At 46.1% G+C, this 26,970-nt stretch overlaps 1 protein-coding gene across 1 annotated transcript in view; it reads left to right on the top strand.

Annotated features, from left to right (window-relative positions):
- LOC142565831 (periostin-like) overlaps positions 1 to 26,495 on the top strand; it is a 41,703-nt gene extending 15,208 nt beyond the window's left edge. The window contains exons 3-6 of the mRNA XM_075676377.1: positions 21,224 to 21,416; positions 21,471 to 21,569; positions 21,626 to 21,751; positions 26,133 to 26,495. Coding sequence (XP_075532492.1) covers positions 21,224 to 21,416; positions 21,471 to 21,569; positions 21,626 to 21,751; positions 26,133 to 26,266 — 552 coding nt within the window. The 3' untranslated portion in view covers positions 26,267 to 26,495. The remainder of the gene's footprint in view (positions 1 to 21,223; positions 21,417 to 21,470; positions 21,570 to 21,625; positions 21,752 to 26,132) is intronic.
- The last annotated feature ends 475 nt before the right edge of the window (positions 26,496 to 26,970 follow it).

The following is a 26,970-nucleotide window of genomic DNA, read 5'->3' as shown; positions in this document are numbered from 1 at the left end:
AGTGGCAAGAAAGGAATGAAGCAGCCACCACTGGGGCCGCGCCCCCAAGTGACCGCGCTAGGTGAATTAGGCGAGTGGCGTATGTGCGTGAAAACATCTTTCACGAGGATCACGGGTACGGGGGCCGCCACGCCACGCATTCGGTGTCCGCCGAATTGCGACAGGGATGATGTCGGCATGCGTGATGCTGCATACTAGAGAGCGCTTCGATCCGAACCCTGGCCAGAACAGGTGGTCCCACTGACTGCCCCCGACGGCTATATTATAATGACCAGCCCTCTCGTAGAAGTTATGGAAAGCGGCCTCTCGAACAGCTTGTCTTCAAGACAGGCTTCACTGGAGGCTGTTAGGAGAGGAGCTGCGCGCGCCTTCTTTGCGGGGAACGTGCGGGAATAATGTTTATTACTTGCTGTCGAAAACTTCAGAGGTGGTTGACCTCGTGTCAGAGATTTTGGAATAGTTCGTTCGGAAGGAGAATGTTGGCACACATTTTAAATGTTGACTGCGAATGAAAGGTGTCGCATATCCTGCAGTGCCCTGCGCACGTAGTCATACATTGCGGGCACCTCTGCCTAGGTATTGTCAAGTATATTCGAGAGCTGATGCACTTTTCGGCCATGTGCACCAGTGGTGGAGCTGTATCTAGCCTAACTGTAGCATAGGTATGCTGACCGATTTTTTCAGATGGTAAGGCAGCATGTTTGTATGTAGCACGCTCGGGTGGAACAGGTTGCTGCATGTTCCGCGGAAATGATGCTTTATGTAAAGCAGCCACGTGCCTTTTGGTTGAAGGAGTAGCGCTTTCTCGTCGACTATTGCGGTACAACCCCACGACATTGAGGATGGAAGATCTGTGCAGAGCGCTGTGCCCTAGCTTTGTCAGTATATGCATTCTGGCATACCATAGTATGACTTCCTATTATTTCTATATAAGGCTAGCCTATTTATTTATTTTGAAAGGGGGTTTATTGCAGCTCGTACGAGGGATCGCAAGTCGCTCTTGATCGCGAGTCCTAGCCGTTCGCATCAGCAGCCCGAGCTCGGGTCTCGCGCCGCAGCGGTGGCAGTTCGCACAGCGCCACATGCATGTTACCCACTACAATTGCCCCCACGGCGAAGAGGAGCCATCCTGGCGACCTAAGGTGATGACACGATAAGGGGGTCGTGGTACGGCTTCAGGCGACTGACGTGAACCGTCTCGCGGCCACGGCGGCGTTTGTCCGAAGATGGCGTCACCGGTTCGACCACATAATTCACCGGCGATGTACACGCGACGATCCGGTACGGACCCTGATATTTCGGAGCAAGCTTTGGGCTGAGGCCAGGGGATTGGAAGGGCAGCTGAAGCCAGACGCGAGAGTCCACGGCGAAGGACTGTGTGGGCTGCCCGTTGTCGCGTCGATCTTTGTGGATACCTTGGGTATCCGACGTAAACGAGCGAGCCAGATGGCGGCACTCTTCAGCATGGCGAGCAACTTCGGAAAGAGGGGTGAATTCAGAGGCATCCGGATGATATGGTAGCACGGTGTCGAGGGTAGTGGATGGTTCACGTCCATAAAGAAGGAAAAATGGGGAGAAGCCTGTGGTAGCCTGAACGGCGGTGTTATACGCGTACGTCACAAAAGGGAGGACATCGTCCCAATTGGAATGATCAGACGCAACATACATGGTGAGCATGTCACCCAGAGTGCGGTTGAACCGTTCCGTGAGACCGTTAGTCTGTGGGTGATACGCCGTAGAGGTGCGGTGAATAGTGCGGCAAGCGGCGAGTAGCTCATTAATAACTTCGGATAAGAAGACACGGCCTCGGTCGCTGAGCAGTTCTCGCGGTGCGCCATGCCGTAAGATGAAATGCCGTAACATGAATGCGGCGACGTCGCGAGCAGCAGCCGAAGCAAGTGCAGCAGTTTCGGCATATCTTGTGAGGTGGTCTACTGCAACAATTATCCAACGATTTCCTTTAGCAGTGGATGGAAGAGGCCCATAGAGGTCAATGCCAATCCGATCAAAAGGACGTGCAGGACACGGCAAAGGTTGCAGAGGGCCAGTCGTATGAGGAGATGTCTTGCGTCGCTGACAGGCTACACATGACCGAATGTATTTGCGGACATAAGAATACATGCCGCGCCAGTAGTAGCGCTGACGGAGCCGCTCGTAGGTTTTCAGGACGCCAGCATGAGCTTGTTGGGGGTCGGCGTGGAAATACGTGCATATGTCGGAGCGCAAATGGCGAGGGATGACTAGCAGCCATTTGCGACCATCCGGCTGATAGTTTCGGCGGTACAAGATGGCGTCCCGTAGCACGAAATGGGTGGCTTGGCGACGAAGGGCTCGAGGGCATGTAGCCGTCGAAGAACTGTGAAGTATGTCAATGAGAGACACAATCCACGGATCTTTCCTCTGTTCAGACGGCATGTCAGTAACAGCAAGTGTAGCCACCGGGCACTCTACGGGGGAGGGTGGCGTTTCGTCGGATCTCAAGGGCGATCGGGAGAGTGCATCGGCATCAGAATGTTGGCGCCCGGATCGATAGATGACGCGAATGTCAAATTCTTGGAGCCGAAGAGCCCAACGTCCAAGACGGCCTGACGGGTCCTTCAGTGACGCAAGCCAGCAGAGCGCGTGGTGGTCTGTCACAACATCGAACGGATGGCCATACAAGTAAGGGCGAAATTTGTGTAACGCCCAAACTATAGCCAAACATTCTTTTTCTGTGACAGAATAATTGGTTTCTGCCTTCGTGAGGGCGCGCCGGTTAAGTAAAACAACACGTTGTGCAACTTGGTGACGTCGTCCCACTTGTTATGCTGGCTCACCCGTTCGTAAGATGACAACCAATCCTCCACGTCATGATCATCGGTGCCGCTAAAGATGGCAGGATCACGCTGGCGCAACACACCGGAAACGATGACCGCCGGAGGCTGTGGTGCATCTTCCTGGGTGGTTTCGTCAGGCATGGTCGTAGCAGTCGGTAGCGTCCGGCTTCGGAGTTCCAGTTTCCGAGGTCTACCCCGCACCTCCACCAAATGAAAGGGGGTTTATTGCAGCTCGTACGAGGGATCGCAAGTCGCTCTTGATCGCGAGTCCTAGCCGTTCGCATCAGCAGCCCGAGCTCGGGTCTCGCGCCGCAGCGGTGGCAGTTCGCACAGCGCCACATGCATGTTACCCACTACAATTTATACATACTGCAACCATAAGAGGGTTATCGAAGGAGTGAGGTACAAAATCAATGGTGCCACACATACAGAAAAAGGGGCTCCACAAATCCTGAACACAAATGCCTCAACTGACCAAGTTCCTAAAAGACATTCGGCAAGAAATATGTGACATGCGAAACGCTATTGAAAAAGAACTCCGAAAGGAATTCAAAGATATGAAGCATTCTATGGATTTCTTCAGCACCCAGTTTAATGCAATGTGGACACGGTGTGTATCAATTGAAAAAGAAAACGCTTCTTTAAAAAAGGAAAACACTGCTTTGACAGCCAAATGCCAGCAACTTGGAGAGCAAGTGTCTGGCCTTGAGGAGAGGGTTACGACCGAGGAACAGTACTCAAGAAAAAGAAACGTTGAAATTAAAGGTGTGCTATTCACTGGAAATGAAAATCTTTTTGCAGTAGTAGCGAAGCTCGGCAGCCTGGTCAATGAGCCTATCTGTGACGCAGACGTCGATGTTTGTCACCGTGTGCCGCGGAAAGAGGGTGGCAGTCCGAATATGGTCATTCAGTTTCGTTCGCGTTGAAAGCCTGATGGGCTTATTGAAAAGGCGCTAAAAAAGCGCATATCCGCCACTGATCTCGGTCAATCTGGTCCTGCTTCTATTTTCGTAAATGAGCACCTGTGCCCAAGACTAAAGAAGCTTCTTGGGCAAGTTATTGCGCGAAGTAAAGACAAACAGTGGAAGCACGCGTTGACTCGGGATGGTAAAATTTTTGCGCGGAAAACTGACACATCACGGGCACTACGCATATCTGCAGTTCAAGACCTTGATAAAATGGAGTAAGCGCTTGCAAGTATTCATCGGACGTCGTCCTTACTGCACCAGTTAAACATGGCTGAAAGTCGGTTCACACCAACCGACGGTGGTAAAATATTTTCTAAGAGAAATAAGTGCATGTCCTTTTTACATTTAAAGACGCAATCTGCATGCAATAAGGACGATGATCTCAATGCATTGCTGTGGTTATTTGATTTTTCATTTGACATTGTCATGCTGTGCGAAACATCGTATCGCAAAGAAGTACTGCAAATATCAGAGTATGTCTCTCATTATCTGAATCGGTGCAATAAAAGAGGCGGCAGTTTTCTTTTGCTTACTAGGACTAACTTGCATTGCGAATTGTTGAAAGACTTTACTCAAATTACTGCTGACTGAAATTTTGACTGTACTTCATGGTCGCAGCATTTTTTCTTTGGTATATCGCCCACCGGCAGGGATTGTGGTTAATTTTCTTAAATACATCTACAATCTGCTATCCTGGATTAACGATAACGACTACAGTTTAGTTTTGGGTGGCAATATTAATATTAACATGTTACATGATAGCCCACTTCGCAGAGACACATTGCGGGTACTTGAATCAAAGGCTTGCATTAATACAATAACTGCTCCTACTCGCATTCAAGGTAACTGCCAAAGTTTACTCGATGTTTTGATTACAAATTTTGACACACAAAACATTGAATCAGGCGTCATCACTGCTCACGTCAGTGACCACTTGCCTAACTTTCTACTTGTTAATTCACCTGTGTTGCCCTTGCGTCTTTCTAAAGATCGACACTTCACATTTCAAGATATTAACCCATTTGCACTTGAGAAATTTCGCAACGAAATATTGCGCATAAACTGGCAAGACCTGTATAACGAAAAGACTGTGACAAAGCGTACGAGTTGTTTTTATCCTTCTTTCAGAGCGCTTACAGAAAGTCACTTTAACGCAAAACAAAAAAAAAAAAGCCACAAAAGCAAGGAATCCTTGGATTACTGACAGTACGTTGAAGTTGATAAAACAAAAAGATGCTCTTTTCAAGCAATTCCTAAGCATAAGGGATGCAACAGATTTAGCAGAGTTAAAAAACTCCGGAATAAAGTTAATGGTACACTAAGGGTAGCAGAAGTGCAATATTTCGAGAAATTATTTAATGAAGAAACGATAATGCGAACCCATATCACCTGGAAAAAAGTTAACAGTTTACTTCGTGTAAACAATGAGCCAGAGAATGCAGCAGAGTTAGAAATAAGTAATCAGCCGACATCAGGCGCGGCATTGGCTGACGCTTTTAACAATCATTTTATATCGCTGGTGAGTAGTTCCTATAATCCTAGTTGCACAGAATACGTAAAATCAAAAGTCGTCGAAAGTGCATTCCTAAGCCCCACTAACACTCATGAAATCCACAGTTCGTTTCTTAGCCTTAGAAATAGTAAAAGTTCGAATATCGATGATTTGCAGATTCGCCCAGCTAAGCATGTTATAGACCTAATCTGTTCTGTCTTAGAGCACGTGTACAATCTTTCACTGGCGAAAGGTACATTTCCTCGGCGCATGCAATTTGCGAAGGTAACAGCACTTTTCAAATCTGGCGACAGAAACGCGCTCTCAAATTATAGGCGAATATCGATCTTGTCTATATTTTTCTAAATGTCTCGAGAAATTGAATAATACAAGATTAACCTCTTTTTGTATAAAGCACAATATAATTACAGACTACCAGTATGGGTTTAGAAAAGGTCGTTCAACAGAAATAGCTTTGCTGATGCAAAACGAGATAATTTTGCGAGGCTTTGAAGACAATTTAGTTACTCTCGGTGTCTTTATTGATTTTTCGAAGGCTTTTGACACCCTTAATCCCTATACTCTAACAAAATTTGACATTTATACCTTTAGGGGAACTTTCCTGAACTTAAGTAGAAGTTATTTGCAGTACAGGCATCAGACCGTTGTCGTAGGTAACAACTGTTCAAAAAATTTGCCTATATTCGCTGGAGTTCCTCAAGGAAGCATACTAGGACCACTATTGTTTAACCTGTACATAAATGACTTAACTAAAATCAATACCGGCGCACAATTTGTTATCTATGCCGACGACACTAGTTTATTCATAACTTCTAAGGACGTGAAAGGATTGCTATGTGTTTCTAATGGTGCACTAGCCCAAATAAACAAATAAAGCTTATTCAACTCACTAACTATTAATACTACCAAAACAAAAGGCGTGCTTTCTGAGCCAAAAAACAAAAAGCCTAGCATTGACGGACATCTAAGAATAGGTACTTCTTAGAGCTTAGATGTCATATTCCAAGAGAATATGCTGTGGAATGACCATGTTAATATTATTGCTAACAAACTTGCACGAGTTCTTGTAATACTAATAAGATTACGCTTCCTTTTACCATGAAGAGTGAAGCTCCTTCTTTATAATTCTCTTTTTTCATCTCATGTTAACTATTGTCACCTCGTATGGGGCAACATACGCCTGTGCTGTGCCATGTATTAGGAGTACAGTTGTACATCCCAAAAATTCTTTTATTTTATGTCTATGAGTCGTTGGTATACAGTGAAGCTGCTTCTCCTGTTCTTTTGCATTCCTGCTCAATTTTGCTTTTTCATGCGCAATGCTTATATGAGCTGCAAAACGTCGATGTTGTTTTGCATGCCTTCCTGCTGCTGTCCTACTGCGCCCTCAGTCGCCGAAATTATCACACCGCCGGCGTATGTCCCTGCACAGTTCAATAACTGAGGGAACATGTGCCTAGCAAGGCTAAATAGCGTTGTTGTTATGATATATCTTTGCGGGACACCCACCATATTTGGCTGAATCCAGCTGCTCCATTGACCAACCTGTATTCGAAAGGCTTCAAGGAACCCCGCGGTGAAGGTCTAAATCTTTCCTTAAGTCGGGCTGTGCGGAACCCGTTGGTGCGGTGTGGCATGCCGTCGGAAGCCTTTCAAATGTCGATTCAGACAACGGCTCGAGGGGAAAGCCGGTGGTATTTGCTCTGAGGAGCGGCATCGCCATTGAGATGCGCTCGGTGACTGCGACCACCCGAGCGGATGGTTGTCTGGCAACTTGACATCCCGTGCTTGACATGGCTGCTCGTGTGCACTGCATCTCCGTTGCGGCATGAATCAAAGAATGAAGAGAACACTTCGCAAGGCATGGCTCGTGTCCTAACTGCAGAAGGATGTAGGCACAAGAGGGGCGCCTCACTGGAATCCGGCAGTAATAATCGTCTCCTGGGCCTGGAGCACCTGTGACATTTTTGTGGGTTCGCATGCAAGCACTCGTAAGCGTTGGCGGTCCGCCGCAGACTTGCGCTGCTCTGGCTGACTTTTCGTCACTGCACCCGGCCATCCGCGAGGAAAATTCTACGCGCCTCTGTGGTTTTTTTCTTGTCGTTTTTTCATGAACAATGCTCGGACCGCGATCTTTTCTTGTGTAAGATGTCTTGGACAGACTGCGGCATTTTTCCGTGGTGACGTTGGGTCTATTCGTCGCGCATTACGTTTGCTGCTGTTTTGCTATTTTCGAGAGGTCGAAATTTTTTCTACGGGGTGTCCGATAAGTGGTGTTTGGTTTGCCGTCGGCCGCGCATATGCGGCGGTTGTGAATGGAGGAAGCGGTTGTGATGCATAATCTCGTTCGCTAGCTCACGAGTGTCAGTGCCGTTGAAGCGTCCGTGGTAGTCGTCGAACGTCGTTTTTTTTTTCTAACTGTTTTCAGCTTTTTGTCCAGTCCAAGGTTAACAACAACAACAAAACCCAGTGCCCTTCCACTCCGTGAAGAAGGATGGCCAGCGAAGCTGTGTATGGGGGCCCCTTAATGATGAACTGCACCTACACCACGGGTCGGCCCGGCATTGCACTATATTCGGGATTTTTTTCTACACGCGGACACGATAGTGGGGAAAGCAGCCCTTAACAGCTTGGCTGTAAAAAAAAACGGCTTTTAGTTTAATTAGTGGCTGCATAGGTGGTATGGCGTTCCGCTGCGATACTCGAGCTCACGGGCTCAAACAATGCCGCCGAATTCGATGGGAACCAAGTGGAAGGACACTCGTGTACTTCTCTTCAGGCGCGCGTTAAAGAACCCCAGGTGGTGAGAACTGAACAGTGTGCCGCATAATCTTATCGCCAGACGTAAAACGCTAGAATTTGTTTAATGAAAGAAAACAAGAAAGAAAAGAAGGTAGCTGCGCCCTTTGACTTTTTTCTAGGAGTGTAAACGCAAGAAATTATTTTCGAGTTTGATTTCTGAGAAAAACATGTTATGCTTATCTTATATTTCATACCTAAATATAATGCCGTTCCCGTCTCTAGGCCGGCTCAACTAAGCAGCTTCTGTATTAGAAACGGCTGCTTTCAGTTATCCTGTGCACTATTATACACGGACAATAATTAAGCAATTAAAGGAGCGGCATGCCTCACACATACGTAGATATGTTTGTAGATCTGGTGCGTTCATTGAAGAAGATAATTGGGGTACCACATTGGGCACCCAGTTTTAATTGGTTGCAGTCTTGCAGACATCGTGAGACTGTCAAAACAGTTGTTTTCCTTGCTTGAATCAAGTTTGCAGATTTACAGGTTGTCCCAAAACGGGGCGTTTATATTGAATGACCACTAGGAACTTTTCAGCGGAACGGAATAGAACCAGTGCGTTAATTCTCGCAGGAATTGGTGCACAGCAGCCACGACTCACCAGCAGCACAATCATTCGCAATAAGAGTCCTCACTTGCATCGGCCTCTCACCGTCGAGATTTGAAAAGTGCTGTTTTTCGTTACATTCGCAACTCAAACGGCTATTCAATAATTTTAATAGTGCACTCTGAATTCGAATACGACCTGAATGCCAAATGCCATATGTTTCTACTTGATATCGCTTGCTGGCTTCTTGAAGGAGATCGCCAGACAAACCACGGAGACTACTTTCTTAAGGACTTCCCGTTCTCCCCGATTCAGTATGAGCACATGGGCTGTGTCTTCTCCCTTGCGGTGTTGTTCACATCAACGGCCTTGATTCCTTTGCTCGGAAAGCCGACGCGTTCACGTAGTGCACCGTTTAAAAGATACACGCTTATTCCGGTCGGGAGTTCTCACTATTTCAATCAATGCATTTAGAATATTGGATAATTTTTTTCTTTCATATATTTCGTGGACCATTATCATCATCAGCCTGGTTACGCCCACTGCAGGGCAAGGACCTCTCCCATACTTCTCCAACTAACCCGGTCATGTACTAATTGTGGCCATGTTGTCCCTGCAAACTTCTTAATCTCATGCGCCCACCTAACTTTCTGCCGCCCCCTGCTACGCTTCTCTTCCCTTGGAATCCAGTCCGTAACCCTTAATGACCATCGGTTATCTTCCCTCCTCATTACATGTCCTGCCCATGCCCATTTATTTTTCTTGATTTCAACTAAGATGTCATTAACTCGCGTTTGTTCCCTCACCCAATCTGCTCTTTTCTTATCCTTTAACGTTACACCCATCATTCTTTCCATAGCTCGTTGCGTCGTCCTCAATTCAAGCAGAACCCTTTTCGTAAGCCTACAGGTTTCTGCCCCATACGTGAGTGCTGGTAAGACACAGCTGTTATATACTTTCCTCTTGAGGGATAGTGGCAACCTGCTGTTCATGATTTGAGAATGCCTGCCAAACGCACCCCAGCTCATTCTTATTCTTCTGATTATTTCAGTCTCATGATCCGGATCCGTAGTCACTACCTGCCCTAAGTAGATGTATTCCCTTACCACTTCCAGTGCCTCGCTACCTATCGTAAACTGCTGTTCTCCTCCGAGACTGTTAAACATTACTTTAGTTTTCTGCAGATAAATTTTTAGACCCACCCTTCTGCTTTGCCTCTCCAGGTCAGTGAGCATGCATTGCAATTGGTCCCTGAGTTACTAAGCAAAGCAATATCATCAGCGAATCTCAAGTTACTAAGGTATTCTCCATTAACCCTTATCCCCAATTCTTCCCACTCCAGGTCTCTGAATACCTCCTGTAAACACGCTGTGAAAAGCATTGGAGAGATCGTATCTCCCTGAGTGCCGCCTTTCTTTATTGGGATTTTGTTGCTTTCTTTATGGAGGACTACGGTGGCTGTGGAGCCGCTATAGATATCGTTCAGTATTTTTACACATGGCTCGTCTACACCTTGATTCCGTAGTGCCTCCATGACTACTGAGGTTTCAACCGACTCAAATGCTTTTTCGTAATCAATGAAAGCTATATATAAGGGCTAGTTTATTCAGCACATTTCTCTATCACCTCATTGATAGTGTGAATATGGTCTGTTGTTGAGTAGCCTTTACGGAATCTTGCCTGGTCCTTTGGTTGACAGAAGTCTAAGGTGTTCCTGATTCTATTTGCGATTACCTTAGTAAATGCTTTGTAGGCAACGTACAGTAAGGTGATCGGTGTGTAATTTTTAAAGTCTTTGGCGTCCCCTTTCTCACGGATTAGGATTATGTTAGCGTTCTTCCAAGATTCCGGTACGCTCGAGGTCATGAGGCATTGTGTATACAGGGTTGCCAGTTTTGCTAGAACAATCTGCCCACCATCCTTCAACAAATCTGCTGTTACCTGATCCTCCCCAGCTGCCTTCCCCCTTTGCATAGCTCCCAATGCTTTCTTTACTTCTTCCAGCCTTACTTGTGGGATTTCAAATTCCTCTAGACTATTCTCACCCACATTCCCGTCGTGGGTGCTACTGGTACTGTATAAATCTCTATAGAACCCCTCAGCCACTTGAACTATCTCGTCCACATTAGTAATAATATTGCCGGCTTTGTCTCTTAACGCACACATCTGATTCTTGCCTATTCCTAGTTTCTTCTTCACTGCTTTTTGGCTTCCTCTGTTCCTGAGAGCATGTTCAATTCTATCCATATTATAGTTCCTTATGTCAGCTGTCTTACGCTTGTTGATTAACTTAGAAAGTTCTGCCAGTTCTATTCTAGCTGTAGGGTCGGATGCTTTCTTACATTGGCGCTTCTTGATCAGATCTTTTGTCTCCTGCGATAGCTTACTGGTATCATGTATAACGGAGTTACCACCGACTTCTATTGCACACTCCTTAATGATGCCCATAAGATTGTCGTTCATTGCTTCAATTTTGCGCATGTATATGTCTATATACCCTTAGATTTACCTAGAAGTGCATTGATCATTTCTTCGGGCCACGCAGTTAATAAACCTGGTTAATTTCGCTATAATATTGTTATTTTTGATCATTGTCCCTGATCAATATTCCACCAACAAGAAGCCCGCGTAAAATGACACGATATGAATAAAATTTTCTGAGGTAGCTTCATTTGCAGATAGGCGGCTTCTGTTGCAAAAATAACGTGTTATTTTTAGAAAAGAGCGTTAGGCATAGCAGTTCACCTGGCAAAAACTACAATCTATGCCGGCCCACAGGAATCGCGGGCGCACCATAACGAGTTAAATCATTAAAAAAAAAGAAATTTTGCTCACAGACTTCTTCCGAGAAAAACTGGGCGTCCGCAAGCGTCTCCGCAACGAACGCGCGATCGCCAGCAGACGACGCGCGTGACAGCGGCAGCAAAGACGTCTCTTGTATAACCCATGCCTGAAATCTGCATGCGTAGGAAAAAGGTCTCAGTATAAATTGGCAGTACACATAAAGCACTATTGCAAGAGCGTACGTGCGCAATGGGTCTGAGGGCTTGCAGCGACATTACGTTGAATATCTCGCGATGCCCTCCCCAATCCAGTTCGCTCGCCGCGCCCTCGCAAAGTTTTCCACACGCGGCGTGGCCACGTGCTTGCGCGCGCTTTCTTGGTCCGTCGCAGATGCCGGCGCCATTTCCCGGCCATCGCTTCGGTTAGTTTCGGGCGGCGGAGTTCTGGCGGGAAGCGTTTCGCTAGTGCCGTTTACGTATATAGTGCGGCGTTACCTAGGCTATGTTGTGCTTATGGGTGCAACAACCGAGGAGGCTAGGGGAGAAGATATTCGTTATTCCATCCGCAACAAGCAATGCGGCTCGCCGAAAGATTTGGCTGCAGAGAGGGCAAACTTTGAAAATGCGCCGCATCCGCGCCTTTGTGAGGAAAGTGGCTGTTCATCAGAGGTCTGTGGTGTTTTTTCGGACGATTTGGGGAGAAGCGCGAGCGTCTGCAGCCTTTCTTCGCGCTAAATAACGTTCGGCACGGTTGTAGTTGTAAACGTTCACTCACCAAAGCCGTGCTACACGTTCTCTGAGCCTCGCCGTTAACGCTGCTGGTTCGGCCGGATACATTATGATGTTGCGCACATTGCTTGGGGCACTCGTTTCGTTGTAGTTGAAACGCCAGGCTTAGACACGAAAGTTGCGCTTCATGTGTAAGTTCGACCAGCCGCTCAGTGACGCGTATAGCATAGTGAAGTGACGCGCATGGCTAGACGTATTTTTTTTAAGCTGGACTCCGCTGACGAACTCAAGACGAAAACGGCGGTTGTCACCGTTTGTGACCCCGCTGTTCATGCTAGTCGCCGTGCAGGCCTAGCTTTCATGTCCCGCGCATTGGTGCATGTATTTGTATTTGCGGGGTTGTTACCAAAGTCGGCAGTTACTGTGCCTAGGCACAGTAACGGCAGTTATATCTTGTGTGCGCCATATCTGCACGCATAATAAATCAGAAAGCAGATATCTGCTAAACACAGCCGAAAATATATTGGGTTCGAAAATGTCGTGCAACTCTAAGCTGGTTGAAACATTTTTAACGCGGGTAGGTCGGGTAAAAGAAACCTCTAACGAAGGGACGCGCAATGACCCAGACCATTTTCAACGTTCGACGTTGATGAAGTTCTTATGGCCACGCACACGGTGGGCTGACATATCAATAGTTCTTATTTTCGAAATTATTTGTGAAATGTCGCGGCGTGTATTTTCTTCCGTGCTTGTATCATTTATCAAAAAGTTCTGCCATATCAAATCTTAGCTTATTCATCTTAGGATCACTTCACCGACGACAAATTTGAAAGTCATATCCTTCGGGATTACAGCATCAAGAAATTAAGGCCCGATGCATTACCAAGCCTTTTCGTAGTACGAGAAAACGGGCTTTGACAGAAAATGGAAGTATTACACCAGCATCGGTTTGTATAAAGCCTAGACCCCACGCCTGTGTTTTAAACAAGTAAACGGTAAATATCCACATACCTAGCGTATGTTGTTCCAATTTCTCTTGTGGGCGTTGAAGTTCAATCTGATCAAAAGGCACCGTTCGAGAAAAAAAAAAGACTCCGTTAGCTCGCTTTGACACCGCAGTCGATGTGATCGCAGTGGAAGGAGTTTCGATAAAGCAGTGCAACGTAGATACCGGCTGTTACTGGAGCAAATCATTAACGAACCTCTCCTGTCATAAACGCAACAACCAAGTCCTTCAGGAGGGCGAACGTTGGGAGCGTCTGCTAGCTGTACCCGGAGCCGCGAGAAGGAGCATAGGAGGAGCAGAGAGGAGATGTCGTCACTTGTAGATCGGCTCCGCGCGACCGAGCGAGGTATCGGTGAGAACCCTTTCGTGCGCCGTTAGCTGACGTCTCCGCTTGTACCGCTGGCCAGTAAATCCGCTCAGCTGTAACTCTCTACGAACGCAGGTACAATACGCTGTCTTACTAATTTTCTTTTATGTTCCTGCTTTCGTACGGTTAATTTCTTTACGTTGTCATAAAGCAATGGAAATGTGATCACCTCAACAGGAAATTCTCTACAGCGCCTATATCTATGTAGAGCAGGCACGTACCTAGGATTTTATTTTTTTTTTGGGGGGGGGGGCAAATCAAAGTAACTTTCCATGCAAATGAGGGGGAGGAGGAGGTACTTTTACTAGCACAAATGAGAGTAATGCCCACCCATTCACCATAAAGACCCGTAAACCTGCAAAAGAGAATTGAAATGAGGTGTATCTCACAGGCACACCTGTGAGACATACCTCTCTTTTGCTTGGCAAACAAGGAACCACATAAAGTGGACTCCTGCAAGAAAGAAGCGAAGGAAGAACACTGCCAAGAACAAGTGAACAAGCGAAAGTGTACCATAAAGATTTCTAGTAGCCGTTTTTTAATTAGCTGTGGAAGGACTATAGAAAAATATATATTTGTGGAACAATCACAGTTCTTTTCGATACCTCGTTTACTGCTCTACCAAGTGGCAAAACCGACTCGAGTTATTTGGCAAGTTGCGTAATGATGCGTGGTCAGCAGTCCCGTACAACCACGTAGAGCGCAGGACGATGCAGTTCTAGACATACTGCGCCCACCGTGGAAGGTTAGATGAACACCCACATTAGCACTGCAGAGAGGTGGCTACATCAGGCGGCTCAACTGATAACTGTAGAAGCGTCATTCAAAACACGCGGAATTATTCTCCACTTCCGGTGGCGTTTCCTCTACTTCCTATTTAAATGAAAAGATGTTGATGGATAAATATTTTCACAAACAATGGTTAAGTTTGTAATTTTCGCTTTCCCTTCCTGTTTGGCTCTTGCCTTGGCTTTCTCCCTTAGCGGATCGCTTAATTTTTCAACTCCTTGCGGCTCTTGTTTCCAGTTGTCAATGTTGCACGAAAAGTACTGTACAATTAGGGGAAAGCCAGACGAGGTAACGGGTGACAGTCATATTGCTTACGGGTTTAACAGTTATTGCAGGGTGTGACGAAGGACGTTGTTCCGCATTATTTTATTTTCCACCTTAACTAAACCACATCATGGGTATATATGGTTCCGAGGATCTTCCAGTGTCGCGGCGAGCCGTCACTGGCGATGTGTAAAGTCAAACAAAATACGTCAAACGTCACGGCGATGTGTAAAGTCAAAACAAAATACACTATACTGATGGGCGACTTCAATGCCGAGGTAGGCAAGAAGCAGGCTGGAGACAAGTCAGAGCGGGAATATGGCAATGGCTCTAGGAATAGCAGGGGAGAATTATTAGTAGAGTTTGCAGAACAGAATAATATGCGGATAATGAATACGTTCTTCCGCAAGCGGGATAGCCGAAAGTGGACGTGGAGGAGCCAGAATAGCGAGACTAGAAATGAAATAGACTTTATACTCTGCGCTAACCCTGGCGTCATACAAGATGTGGACGTGCTCGGCAAGGTGCGCTGCACTGACCATAGGATGGTAAGAACTCGAATTAGCTTAGACTTGAAGAGGGAACGGAAGAAACTGGCACGTAAGAAGCCGATCAATGAGTTAGCGATAAGAGGGAAACTAGAGGAATTCCAGATCAAGCTACAGGACAGGTATTCGGCCTTAGCTCAGGAAGAGGACCTTAGTGTTGAAGATATGAACGACAATCTTATGGGCATCATTAAGGAGGAGTGTACAATAGAAGTCGGTGGTAACTCCGTTAGACAGGATGCCAGTAAGCTATCGCAGGAGACGAAAGACCTGATCAAGAAACGCCAATGTATGAAAGCCTCTAACCCTACAGCTAGAATAGAACTGACAGAACTTCAAAGTTAATCAACAAGCGTAAGACAGCCGACATAAGGAAATATAATGTGGATAGAATTGAACATACTCTCAGGAACGGAGGAAGCCTAAAGGCAATAAAGAAGAATCTAGGAATAGGCAAGAACCAGATGTATGCGTTAAGAGACAAAACTGGCTATATCATTACTAATATGGATGAGATCGTTCAAGTGGCTGAGGAGTTCTATAGAGATTTATAGAGTACCAGTGGCACCCACGACGATAATGGAAGAGAGAATAGTCTAGAGGAATTTAAAATCCCTCAAGTAACGCCGGAAGAAGTAAAGAAAGCATTGGGAGCTATGCAAAGGGGGAAGGCAGCTGGGGAGGATCAGGTAACAGCAGATTTGTTGAAGGATGGTGGGCAGATTGTTATAGAAAAACTGGCCACCCTATATACGCAATACCTCATGACTTCAAGCGTACCGGAATCTTGGAAGAACGCTAACATATTCCTAATCCATAAGAAAGGTTACGCCAAAGACTTGAAAAAATTATAGACCGATCAGCTGACTGTCCGTTGCCTACAAAGTATTTACTAAGGTAATTGCAAATAGAATCAGGAATACTTTAGACTTCCGTCAACCAAAGGACCAGGCAGGATTCCGTAAAAGCTACTCAAGAATACACCGTATTCACACTATCAATCAGGCGGTAAAAAAATGTGCGGAATATAACCAACCCTTATATATAGCTTTCATTAATTACGAGAAAGCGTTTGATTCTGTCGAAACCTGAGCAGTCATGGGGGCATTGCGGAATCAGGGTGTAGACGAGCCATGTGTAAAAATACTGAAATAGATCTATAGCGGCTCCACAGCCACCGTATCCTCCATAAAGAAAGGAACAAAATCCCAATAAAGAAAGGCGTCAGGCAGGGAGATACGATCTCTCCAATGCTATTCACAGCGTGTTTACAGGTGGTATTCAGAGACCTGGATAGCAGAAAACAAAAGTAATGTTTTACACTCTCGGAAGAGAACAGCAGGTTACAATAGGTAGCGAGGCACTGGAAGTGGTAAACGAATACATCTACTTAGGACAGGTAGTGACTGCAGATCCGGATTATGAGACTGAAATAATCAGAAGAATAAGAATGGGCTGGTGTGCTTTTGGCAGGTATTCTCAGATCATGAACAGCAGGTTACCATTATCCCTCAGGAGAAAAGTGTATAACAGCTGTGCGTTACCAGTATTCACGTACGGGGCAGAAACCTGGAGGCTTACGAAAAGGTTTCTACTTAAATTGAGGATGACGCAACGGGCTATGTTAAATAGAATGATGGGTGTAACGTTAAGGGATAAGAAAAGAGCAGATTGGGTTAGGGAACAAAGGCGCGTTAATGACATCTTAGTTGAAATCAAGAAAAACAAATGGGCATGGGCAGGACATGTAATGAGGAGGGAAGATAACCGATGGTCATTAAGGGTTACGGAATGGATTCCAAGGGAAAGGAAGCGTAGCAGGGGGCGGCAGAAAGTTAGGTGGACGGATGAGTTTAAGAAGTTTGCAGGGACGACATGGCCTCAATTAGTACATGACCGGGGTAGTTAGAGAAAAATGGGAGAGGCCTTTGCCCTGCAGTGGGCGTAACCAGGCTGATGATAATGATGATGATGATGATGAAGGCAATGAATTGTACGGTCATTGACATCAACCGAGAAGTGCACTGAGCAGACCGCGAAGGCGCTTCACGACGGGATACATTTTATTGAAAGCACAGCAACACCGGTTGGACGTCGATTGGCGGCGCGTGCTGTAGCTTTCTTAGGCGGGCCCCAAGCAATCGGGAAGGTAAGGTATTTACTGTAGCGACCCACCAGTAAACGGGAGAATTGGACCACAAGTAGGTGTGAAAAGATGCACAAAGGATAAAAATAGAAAAGGTAAAATTTGTTACATAAAAATTGCAGGGTGTTACATAAAAATTGCAAGCAAGAAAAATGGCTCGAAATTCAACCAAAGCTGAATATAAGTAGTGACTTGGAGCAGCCGCCTGTTATCGACAGTTTTGTATGGGAAGGGTGCAACAGAATGACTGGGCCAATGATAGGTGGAGGCAAGCTAATTTGGCGAGGTCTGAAGTGATGAAGGGTAACATAGGCATGTGAGGATAATTTATGGATTAGCAGCACATGGCAAGGCAGAAAGACGTGGCTGGGACTAGCTTACATATGGACATGTAATGATTGTGGAGATAAAAATAAGGAATTGACTGAATGCATTAGAGCCGATAATAATGAGTTCAAGAAATCAAACCCGGTGAAATTTGTGGGAGATGTGAACGCGCATATGGATGATCTAGATGGATATACTTATTACAACGGTTCTCTAGTGCTGGATCTGTGTGACGAAGAGAACCTTATAGCAGTTAACAGGGAGAATAAGTGTCATGGACAAGTAACGTGGCAGTGCGGCTAGAGGCGGTTATGTATAGATTACGATTTGGTCTCAGAAATGGCATACTAACAACTAGATCAAATGATAATAGACGGACATGGAACAAATAGTCTGGGTCGCGCTCATAGACGTTTAACATTAAAGAGAGATAGTAATGTAAAACAGGCACCAATGGCATCAGAATTCCTAAAAATGAATAAGGAAATAACAGAGATCGCCAAAAGCATAGAGAATAAACTTGAGGCTTTTTCCTACAGCAGTCTGGGAATATAAAGAACTGACAGACGTTATGTAGAAGGAACTAAGACAGACACGGGCAAAAAAAAAGGAATGTTGTATTGGAAAAAGGAAACCACGTAAGTGGTGGAACAAGGAAATGCTCATAAATGACGCCTGCTCACAAGAGCGTGAACAGGCGTCTAGAGATCATCGAGAAGTCAAAAAGTTGAGATAACAGGAAGTGCTCGTTAGACGGAAGGAGAAAAAAGAAGGGTGGAGAGTGAGCTCATGCAAGATAAAATTAAATGCGGGAGTGAACGTTGGGTGCATAACATTCGCAAAAGAGACAAAGGCGCCGCACAAAGATTCCGAAATCATGTACGAGCACTAGGAGCCACAACTAAAAATTCACAAACGGCTATAAGTACATTACAGACGTTATAAGTACATTACAGACGTTATTAGGGTTAACTTCATTACGAAAGAAAGCGTAATCCAGACTCAAAGAGATCGAGCCGCAACAGAGAAGCCTGAGAGATTAAAGCTCAGAATAAACCTCTATCGATAGCATTTCTAGATATTAATATCGATAACATTTCTAGATATTAAAGGAGCCTATGACAAGGTAGACAGGGAATTGTTATGGGATATTCTTAAGCACGAAGGCATAGAGGGCGATTTCCTGGAGCTTCTGAGGGAGATATATAGAGACAGCCGAGTACAAGTTGTATGCGAAGATCGAAAAGGTAATGAATTGGTGGAAATTGATCAAGCACTGAAGCAAGGATGTCCTCTGTCTCTATTGTTGTTCAAGCTTTATGTTAAAGCCGTAGAAATATGAGTGGAAAACAGCGAATTAGGGTTTGATTTATCCTACATGCATAATGGACAAATAGTGCCGCTGAAGCTCCCTGGACTGATGAATGTGGACGACATAGTGCTACTAGTGGGCAATAAGAGATTTACAGACACTTGCGAATATCTGTGGCAATGCAGTGACAAATGTAGGCCTCAAGTTTAGCAGAAGAATCGGTGATTTTAATCTTTAATGAAGATACGAGTAATTATGTGGTGTGAATTCAACAGCAAATCATACCCATAGTCAAACAATGTAATTACCTCGGCGTATAGATAAACGAAGGAAGGAGTTACTCAAGCACCAAGAGAATCTGAAAATAAAGGGGCAGTGGAGTGCTGCAATAATGAAACCCAGAGCACTTAGGGGCTGCAATAAGTACGAGGTGGTGCGTGGAATGTGAAAGGAGTGACGATGCCAGTACTGACGTTTGCGAATGTCATTATATGTTTAAAATCGGATATCTTGGCGTTGGAAGTTAACCAAAGATCAATAGGCCGGTTGGCCTTGGGAGCCCCGGGTAAAAACAAAATAATTAAAAACATGGGGTCCTACGTGCCAAAATCACGATCTGATTATGAGGCACGACGTAGTGGCGAACTCCGGAAATTTGGACTATGTGGAGTTCTATAACGTGCGCCTAAATCTAAGTACCTGGGTGTTTTCGCAGTTCGCCCCCATCGAAATGCGGCCGCCGTGGCCGGGATTCGATCCCGCGATGTCGTGCTTAGCAACCCAACACCATAGCCACTAAGCAACCACTGCGGGTGAGGGAGCCCACAGTAAAGCTACAAATGAAGCAGTGCAGGTTAACATGGGTTGCGCGTCTTTTTAAGCCACAGAAGCACAGAGCAAAATTAGCGTTGAAGAAAGACTCAGGAACATGGATCAAAATAAAGAAGCAGCTAAAGTGCAAAAGTATCTGTACTCCAAAAGCGTGGATATAAAATGGAGGATGAGATCAAGAAAGTTGGCATATAAATGAAAGGTAATGGAAACTCTACACAGACAACCAGGAGGAATAAGAAAGAAAGTGAGAGAAACAGAGACAGTGAATTGGATGCAGAGAATGAAAACAAAAAAATTATTTGCAAGAATGCGAAGAAAGAAATTAGGAGGGGAAGCCTGTATGATAACACAGTACCTTGCTATTTGAGGCTCGAGCCGGCTGCATTAGGACAGAAACATATCAGACAAATATTTGGAACTAGATGAGGCATGTGTATGCTGCAGCAAAAATCCGGAGACTACTCAGCACATCCTAATGGAATTCGAAGGGATTCACCTATGGAGAACTGTAAGTAACGCACACCTTCCAGTAGCGCTTGAGTTTAAAGTGGACGGAAGTGTCAGTCGGCCAGCGGTCGAGGTAAGCAAGACACGTTTAGAGTATTGGTGAGAAAAAAAAACAGGGAAGAGATTGATGCGGCAGGATCTCTTATAGTCATAGCTAGCGGTATAAGAAAGATGTTGAAGGGAAAAAAAGATTAAGGAGTTGTATACAAAAATGCTGGATAAAAACACGTATAGCATACTTGGTCAAATCAAACAGGCTAGGTGACTAATGGTCACCGGCCAGTTTCAAGGCCATTAACTCATCATCATTGCAGGGGACAAGGGCGCTCTCGCATTTCGCCCCCATTGAAATGCAGCCGCGGCGATGTGATCTCACGACCTCGTGCTTAACAACGCAACACCGTAGCCGCTAAGCACCCACGGCGGCGGGTGGTGTTGAAATAGAAGGTGGTACACCTGAAAACTACGAACTCGCAAATAGGTTAATTCCTTCCCTGTGCGATGTACTGACGGTAAAGTAATACATAAATTTGCTGAAGCGCGTATTCGTCCAGCCTCAAGTACTATTTTGAGTACTGTGTGTACTCAAAACTTGCTCGGCCCGAAACCTGCAGCGCCGGCATTGTGGTTCAAACAGAGTGTTTGAACCGCCACACTGGTCGCGGATTTGTTTGTATACCGATAGAGCAGGGGAGGTCGGGCAACGAGTCCTATATGACTGAAGCTGATTGGCTCTATATCTGCAGTTGGCCACTGTTCTGAAAGCGCAGAGGGAAACCAGGGAGAGTCAGAATTCGAGTTGACCGGAACGTGCAGGCAAGCAGGAGAGATCTGCAGTGTCTGCCGACTGGACGCAGCCTGTGTTTCGCACACGGAAGCGTCGCGGCTTGTCAGCGATGCCGTTAGGCTCAGAGGCAGGTGTGTATATGTGCCGCACACAGTCGGTGCCCCACACGCCGCAGGTGGTGACGGTGAACGGCCACCGCGTGGCGGCGGCCGACGCGGCCGGGCCCCGGGGCGGCGTGGTGCACGTGCTAGGCGGGGCCCTGGCGCCCGCCGCCGACCGGGATGTGCTGGCCACGCTGTCGGACTGCGCCAAGTACGACGGCTTCCTAACGCTCGCCACGGGCACGGGAGTCTCCGAGCTGCTGCGACGTAAGCCGTCCCCAGCATGCCCGCCGCCGCCGCTCACGCTCGCTCTGTGCGCAGGGGGCCAGCGCACGCTGTTCCTGCCCAGCAACGACGCCCTGTCCAAGGTGCCGCCGGAAGAACTCAAGCTGTACCAGAGGAACGTCACTGCCCTGAAAGGTGGGCCCCTCGTGTGTCTCCTAGTGCGACTCTGAGTGGTAAATTTCTTGCCGCAGAGTTCCTCACGTACCACATCGTGGATGGCATCTACTACAGCCACGACCTGCGAGACGGCCAGTACCTCAAGTCTATGCACAACGACCTCCCCATCCGTGTTGGCGTCAGCGTAGACGGCTGCAGTAGTGCGTAGAGGCAACGATGCTTTCGTACTATTCCAGCTGCATCCCATATTTCCTCTTGCGTACTCGCTGTGCCACTATTTTTGTGTGAAACAGGATTTGCCGCCCCGCGAGAACGTTTTCCTTTTGTCCTTTAGCCTGAGTTTAATAAAACCGACAGTTGAATAGCGTAATAAAGCCTAAAGTAATACTTAGTTATGATGTGTATGTTCTTCTGTGTCGTATGAAATGTTGACACGTTTCGCAAGGTAACGCAGTAATGTTTTAATGTACCTCTTCTTTACATCCACCCTTATGTCCGGAAAGGGTCCTCAAGTGTTGAATAATTGATGATTATTATGATGAGGATGATAGTTAGGCGCGTATTACGCGCGCCAAGGCGTACATTGTTGCGCATTGTATTAAACAATTATAGAAGCAATACGGACGTCACTCTCCATCTGAATCGGATGTCCAGCGTAATTGGCGATTTAACTCATCGTGTTGGTTTCACATTTAGACTCGCACACCTTTCCCGAGTTTTTACTAATGCAGTTGATATGCTAGGCGCCAAAAGTTAGTTGTAGCAGTGTATGACATTGTTGAAATCCTTAAACATGTGTTATATATTGCATCCTTTAGGGCGTTGTTTTCAAGGGTGTTGAACGTATTTGCTGCAATGCACGAAACGCTCATCTGTGCGCGTCGGCGACATTTCTTAAAAATATTTCTTAAAGATAACGAATGCACTAGGATGGAATCCAGACATGGAAAATTTTACTCCATAAGTGGCGTCGTCACTTCGGTCTTTTTTAGTCACACGCAGCCGGCTTCTAGCTGCATTACGTTGCACAGTGAGTGTTTTCTAACATGAAAAAAACTGCCTCTTTTTGAGGACATTGATTTTGACTAAAGTATGATTACAATATAAATCATCGCTGTATATAAAAATAAAGCTAGAAAATGTGCTTTCAACTATAAATTTCGTAAAGCTTGGAAACGTCAGGGCGTAACACGTAATTAGTGAAAACCAAGTTTACTGACCCACATGCACAAAAGCTACAGCAAGTACGCCCTTTTCAAGCTCTGCCTAATCTCTTTATTGAACAGCAAGTGTTTATAATGGCATGCTCCTAACATAATACAGGAAGGAAAATATTCTGAAATGGGCAAAATGTTTCCATTTCGGTTGTCCATAACGAATGAATGAATGAAAGTCTCTTATTAATAAATGGGGAGGCGCAAGTCCTCTGTGGGGGAGGGTTCACAGAATCCCATGATGTCGTATTGGTTTATGGATTCCATGAGCGTTCATTGTGCCAAGGCACTTGGACACGTGCCCCCTCAACCGGCCCTGGGCCATTGCACATTGTGCAAATGAAAGCTGCGTGAGCAAGGCTTCGCGGTAGTTGGCGCATTGTTATGCGTGTGTGTCCCGGTTTCAAACGCGGCACATATTCGACAATTGAGCTTTGCACAGTAGTGCCGTGCGCAATGTCGTCATATTGCCATAGACTCAATTTCCATAGACCGTATTGATGAGGACCTCTTGTGAAACTTTCATGTGGGGCAGGGTGTCATGTTTTTGTCCGAGCATTCGTGTAACTCGCTATAAAGATGCAGTTTCCACTAGCAGTAAACATTAGTTTGTAGCGTACGTCGGCGATGAGATAGAACATTGAAACGTTCATGTGTATGTTGAATGACCAAAATACGAAAGTTTCAATGTTCTAGCTCATTGGCGACGTAGGCTACAAATAATGCTTACTGTTAGTGGAAGCTGCCTTTTTGAACGAGGTTCTATTAACAATAGACGAGACGCAGTGCAAGGGAATAGGAGGTCCCGATGAGTGTAATGGGACCTCCTGTACAGCGTATAAGTAAAAATAGAAACAATTGCAACAAATAGTGTAACATAATAAAAGTAGCGAACGAAGTATTGGTTTAGGTTTGGCAGCACTAATACAAATCAGCTACTGACGTGCTAGTAAAACAGTATAATAATTATTATTACATTCCACTAATTACAGAACTATAGCGCCATTATGAAAGTGAATGGATAATTAGACATAACCAAATGAACTTTTATTTGTGTCGCCTAACCAAATGTACATTTGGAAGGGAGAAAAGGCAAAAGAAGACTTAACTAAGTGGTTGCATATGATAAAATGTGGTCTTTTAGTTTAGGTTTCTAGGAAGTTACACAAATGGTGTGCAAAACATCACACCCAACCGAGCTCTCAGCCGCAAGTTTCAGCTTTATACCATCATAAATAAGACACATAATATTGTCAACATCTCTGCCACATTCCAGTCGGCACACGAAATCAGGTAGAAAGCGAAACTTGCCGCCGAACGCTGGCTTCGCGGGTCTCCCAGACCGACTCCTGCTAGAAGCAGTCATTTGCAATCGGCTGCCACTCATCATCTTGGTGATCGCGCTAAATATCGCACGAGAAAGTATAAATTGCGCAGAAGCAGAGAGCCGCGCGCTACAGCCGAACGGCGCGCCACTTTGAGCGAGGCACTCCCTCCGGCAGTCTGCTTTCTTACACCACGCTCGCGGCAAGAGCTACGCCTCGCCGTGCTGCTCTGTTGCCGGCCAAGCGTGTGTACTTTCTCATTGCTAATGCTATTATCCTATTTGGGCAATGCGCCTTCAGTAGTGTCGGAATGATTTTACATTCATCGGAGCGACATAACATTAAGGGAACCCTGCAACAGTTTCTCAGCTTGGTAAGTGTACCATACTAGACGCGAGGCTATGTTGCCGCCAACACCTGAGCGAAATATTACTCATCTGTACGCAGCAGGGAAGTCGCTATAAAGATCCGCTGTCGTGCGGCTTCTTCGAACTTCCGCCATCTAAACTGCACATGATTAGGCAGTAACGCCGTCACACAACTATTAGTTTTAATTGTTGAAACGTCATGGCCAATTATTACTTTTTTAAAGGTCAGAGAAGCATTGTTGAAACTGTTCAGGCTACTTTATATATTTAAAAATATTACAAAATTCCACTGCGTCCAAAGTGCACTTGAGGGTCGTCGGCTGCAGATGTGCCGCACCCTGCGCACTTTGTGCTGACCTCTGCGTACTGCAGTGCTTCTTCTTGCACATCTAGAATCACCTCAACTGTCGACCTTCTTTCTCGTGCGGCGTATGCGCCGAGCTTTTCCAAGTTGTGTGGAACAACAAGCCGCTCGAAACGAGCAGGGGCGCCACGGTGGCTGCAACGTCGGCGATGCATACCCCAAACTGGTGCATTCGACTGTCAGCAGTGTCGCCACCTGGCGGATGGGCAGCGTCGCTTCTCCCTTTGCGTCGCCGATCGAAGCTCATGTCAGCCGTCGTCGCTAATTGGGGCTCGTCTCAGCTTGAAGCTCGCACGGCCACTGGAGTTGTGGCCTATGCAAGTTCGCGAAGGAATAACCGCAGTTTCTTTCAACACGTTTGAAGGTCACAGCTAGAGCACTGGGGCTCGCCGTGGTAGCATGTACACTTTTTTAGTCAATCGACCGTTTGTTGAGGGAGAACTTTTGATTTTGGCTAGGTTTAGCGATTTCTATACGGATAAACCGGAATAAGTGGCGTCCACGTGACCTTTGCGTTACATGCAGTGCGTTGCGCACCGCAGTTTGCATGACGAATGGGACGAAGAGCGATCTTATTTGCCAGACTCCGCTTCGTGAGAACGCATTACAATATTTATTCTGTTGCAAAATATTTATAAAATGGGGCGCCCGAAGAAATTGCGCGGATGCTATGGACGGTGATTGTCAATGTTAGCGCCGAACGCTTCTAGAAAGTCATTCGCTTTATTAAATGAATGATGGCGTAGTATACTGTGGCGATAGTTGGGTAGCGCGTCGTTCAGACCGGTTGGACATGCGTGTTGTCTCGCGAGCGCCATCGTGGAAGGATACGGAGGACGGCTCCACCGGGGCTCCACCACGACTTGCCCCGAAGCTGAGGCGCGTCTCCTAGTTGGCGTTTGACGAGCCCAAGAAAAGGTTCGGAAAGTGAAAGGTCCAGCTGTGTTCCTGGGCGAATCGTTTACACACATGCCTGTATTTGAGTGGCGCTTACATGCTTTCACTATTGTGTAAGGGTTCTGTTAGTCTGTTCGGGTGCCCATGTGTGTGCCGTGTTTTCATGTCCCGTGTATTTTGGTTGGAATGTGTGTATATGTTTTAGTGTAACAATGAATGCAGAAAAAACGCAGAAAGCATCAAGCATGTGATCCTTTATCGATATCGGCATGCACCCTTTCTTAAGGGAGGGCATAAAGCACCCTTATTATTTGGGGCTCAGGCGTGGCCATAATTTAGTACCCTAGCGGTACAACGATCGTTATGTTGAGCCGAAGAGCAGCGCGCTTCAACCAGCTCCCGCTGTTTCCCAGGGAGGCTGTACGAGGCCAACAACTCTCCGCTGTACCGCGCTGACATTCCAGCCTCCAACGGCGTCATCCACGTGGTCGACTGGGTCCTGCTGCCTGGGGATCACAAGTGGTGCACGGGCGTCGTTCTACCCTGACACAGAAGAACACAGGGCAGCATTTCTCAGGGCGACGCCGCTTAGTCGAACTCGCTGGCACGATTCGACTCGTTCATTCGAAAAGGGATCCTCCAGTGGACGTCATCAACACACTTCTGAGCTTGTGTCTCTTCTGAGCTGGCACAATATTTCATCGTCAATTTTCAGAGTGTTGATCGCTTCTTTATTTATATGCACTGAATACAAACGGCTCATTTATGCAATAAATGTCGCCCTCATGACACGCGTTGTTCATCTTTACTATCTCAAAGGTGCGCGGTTTGCCCGTTGCATTAAGCACTGAACGGGAGCTCTTAATTCTTGTTGTAAATGCCAAGCTGAGACTGACTGCCTCCTTGCACTCAGCTTTATAGCCGTGTACATGGCTTTGCACATGAGCGGAATTCACCGGGAAGGCGTAACAGAAACTTTTTTTATTGTAGGGTACATATATATGCAGCGCTATGCGGCCTGTTCACGTTAGTAACCCGTAAGGGTGGACCTTACCTACACCACCTATGACATTATCCAAGCAAATAATTGAAAATATTAACTTATTAACGTCACTTTCTCGTTTGTGTTCTTGCTTTGTTCTGTTCTTTAACTCTGTTCCGACACTGATATGTCCTAGATAATGGCCCCACGTCAGCGCTTCCGTTTAATTGCCAACTTATTTTCTGATGATATTACTATTACCCTGCTTA

Source organism: Dermacentor variabilis, unplaced genomic scaffold, assembly GCF_050947875.1.
Source record: "Dermacentor variabilis isolate Ectoservices unplaced genomic scaffold, ASM5094787v1 scaffold_12, whole genome shotgun sequence".
In the NCBI taxonomy this organism is placed as follows: Eukaryota; Metazoa; Arthropoda; class Arachnida; order Ixodida; family Ixodidae; genus Dermacentor; species Dermacentor variabilis.
Note: the sequence above shows the minus strand (reverse complement) of the source record. Positions and strands in the feature narration are given on the sequence as shown.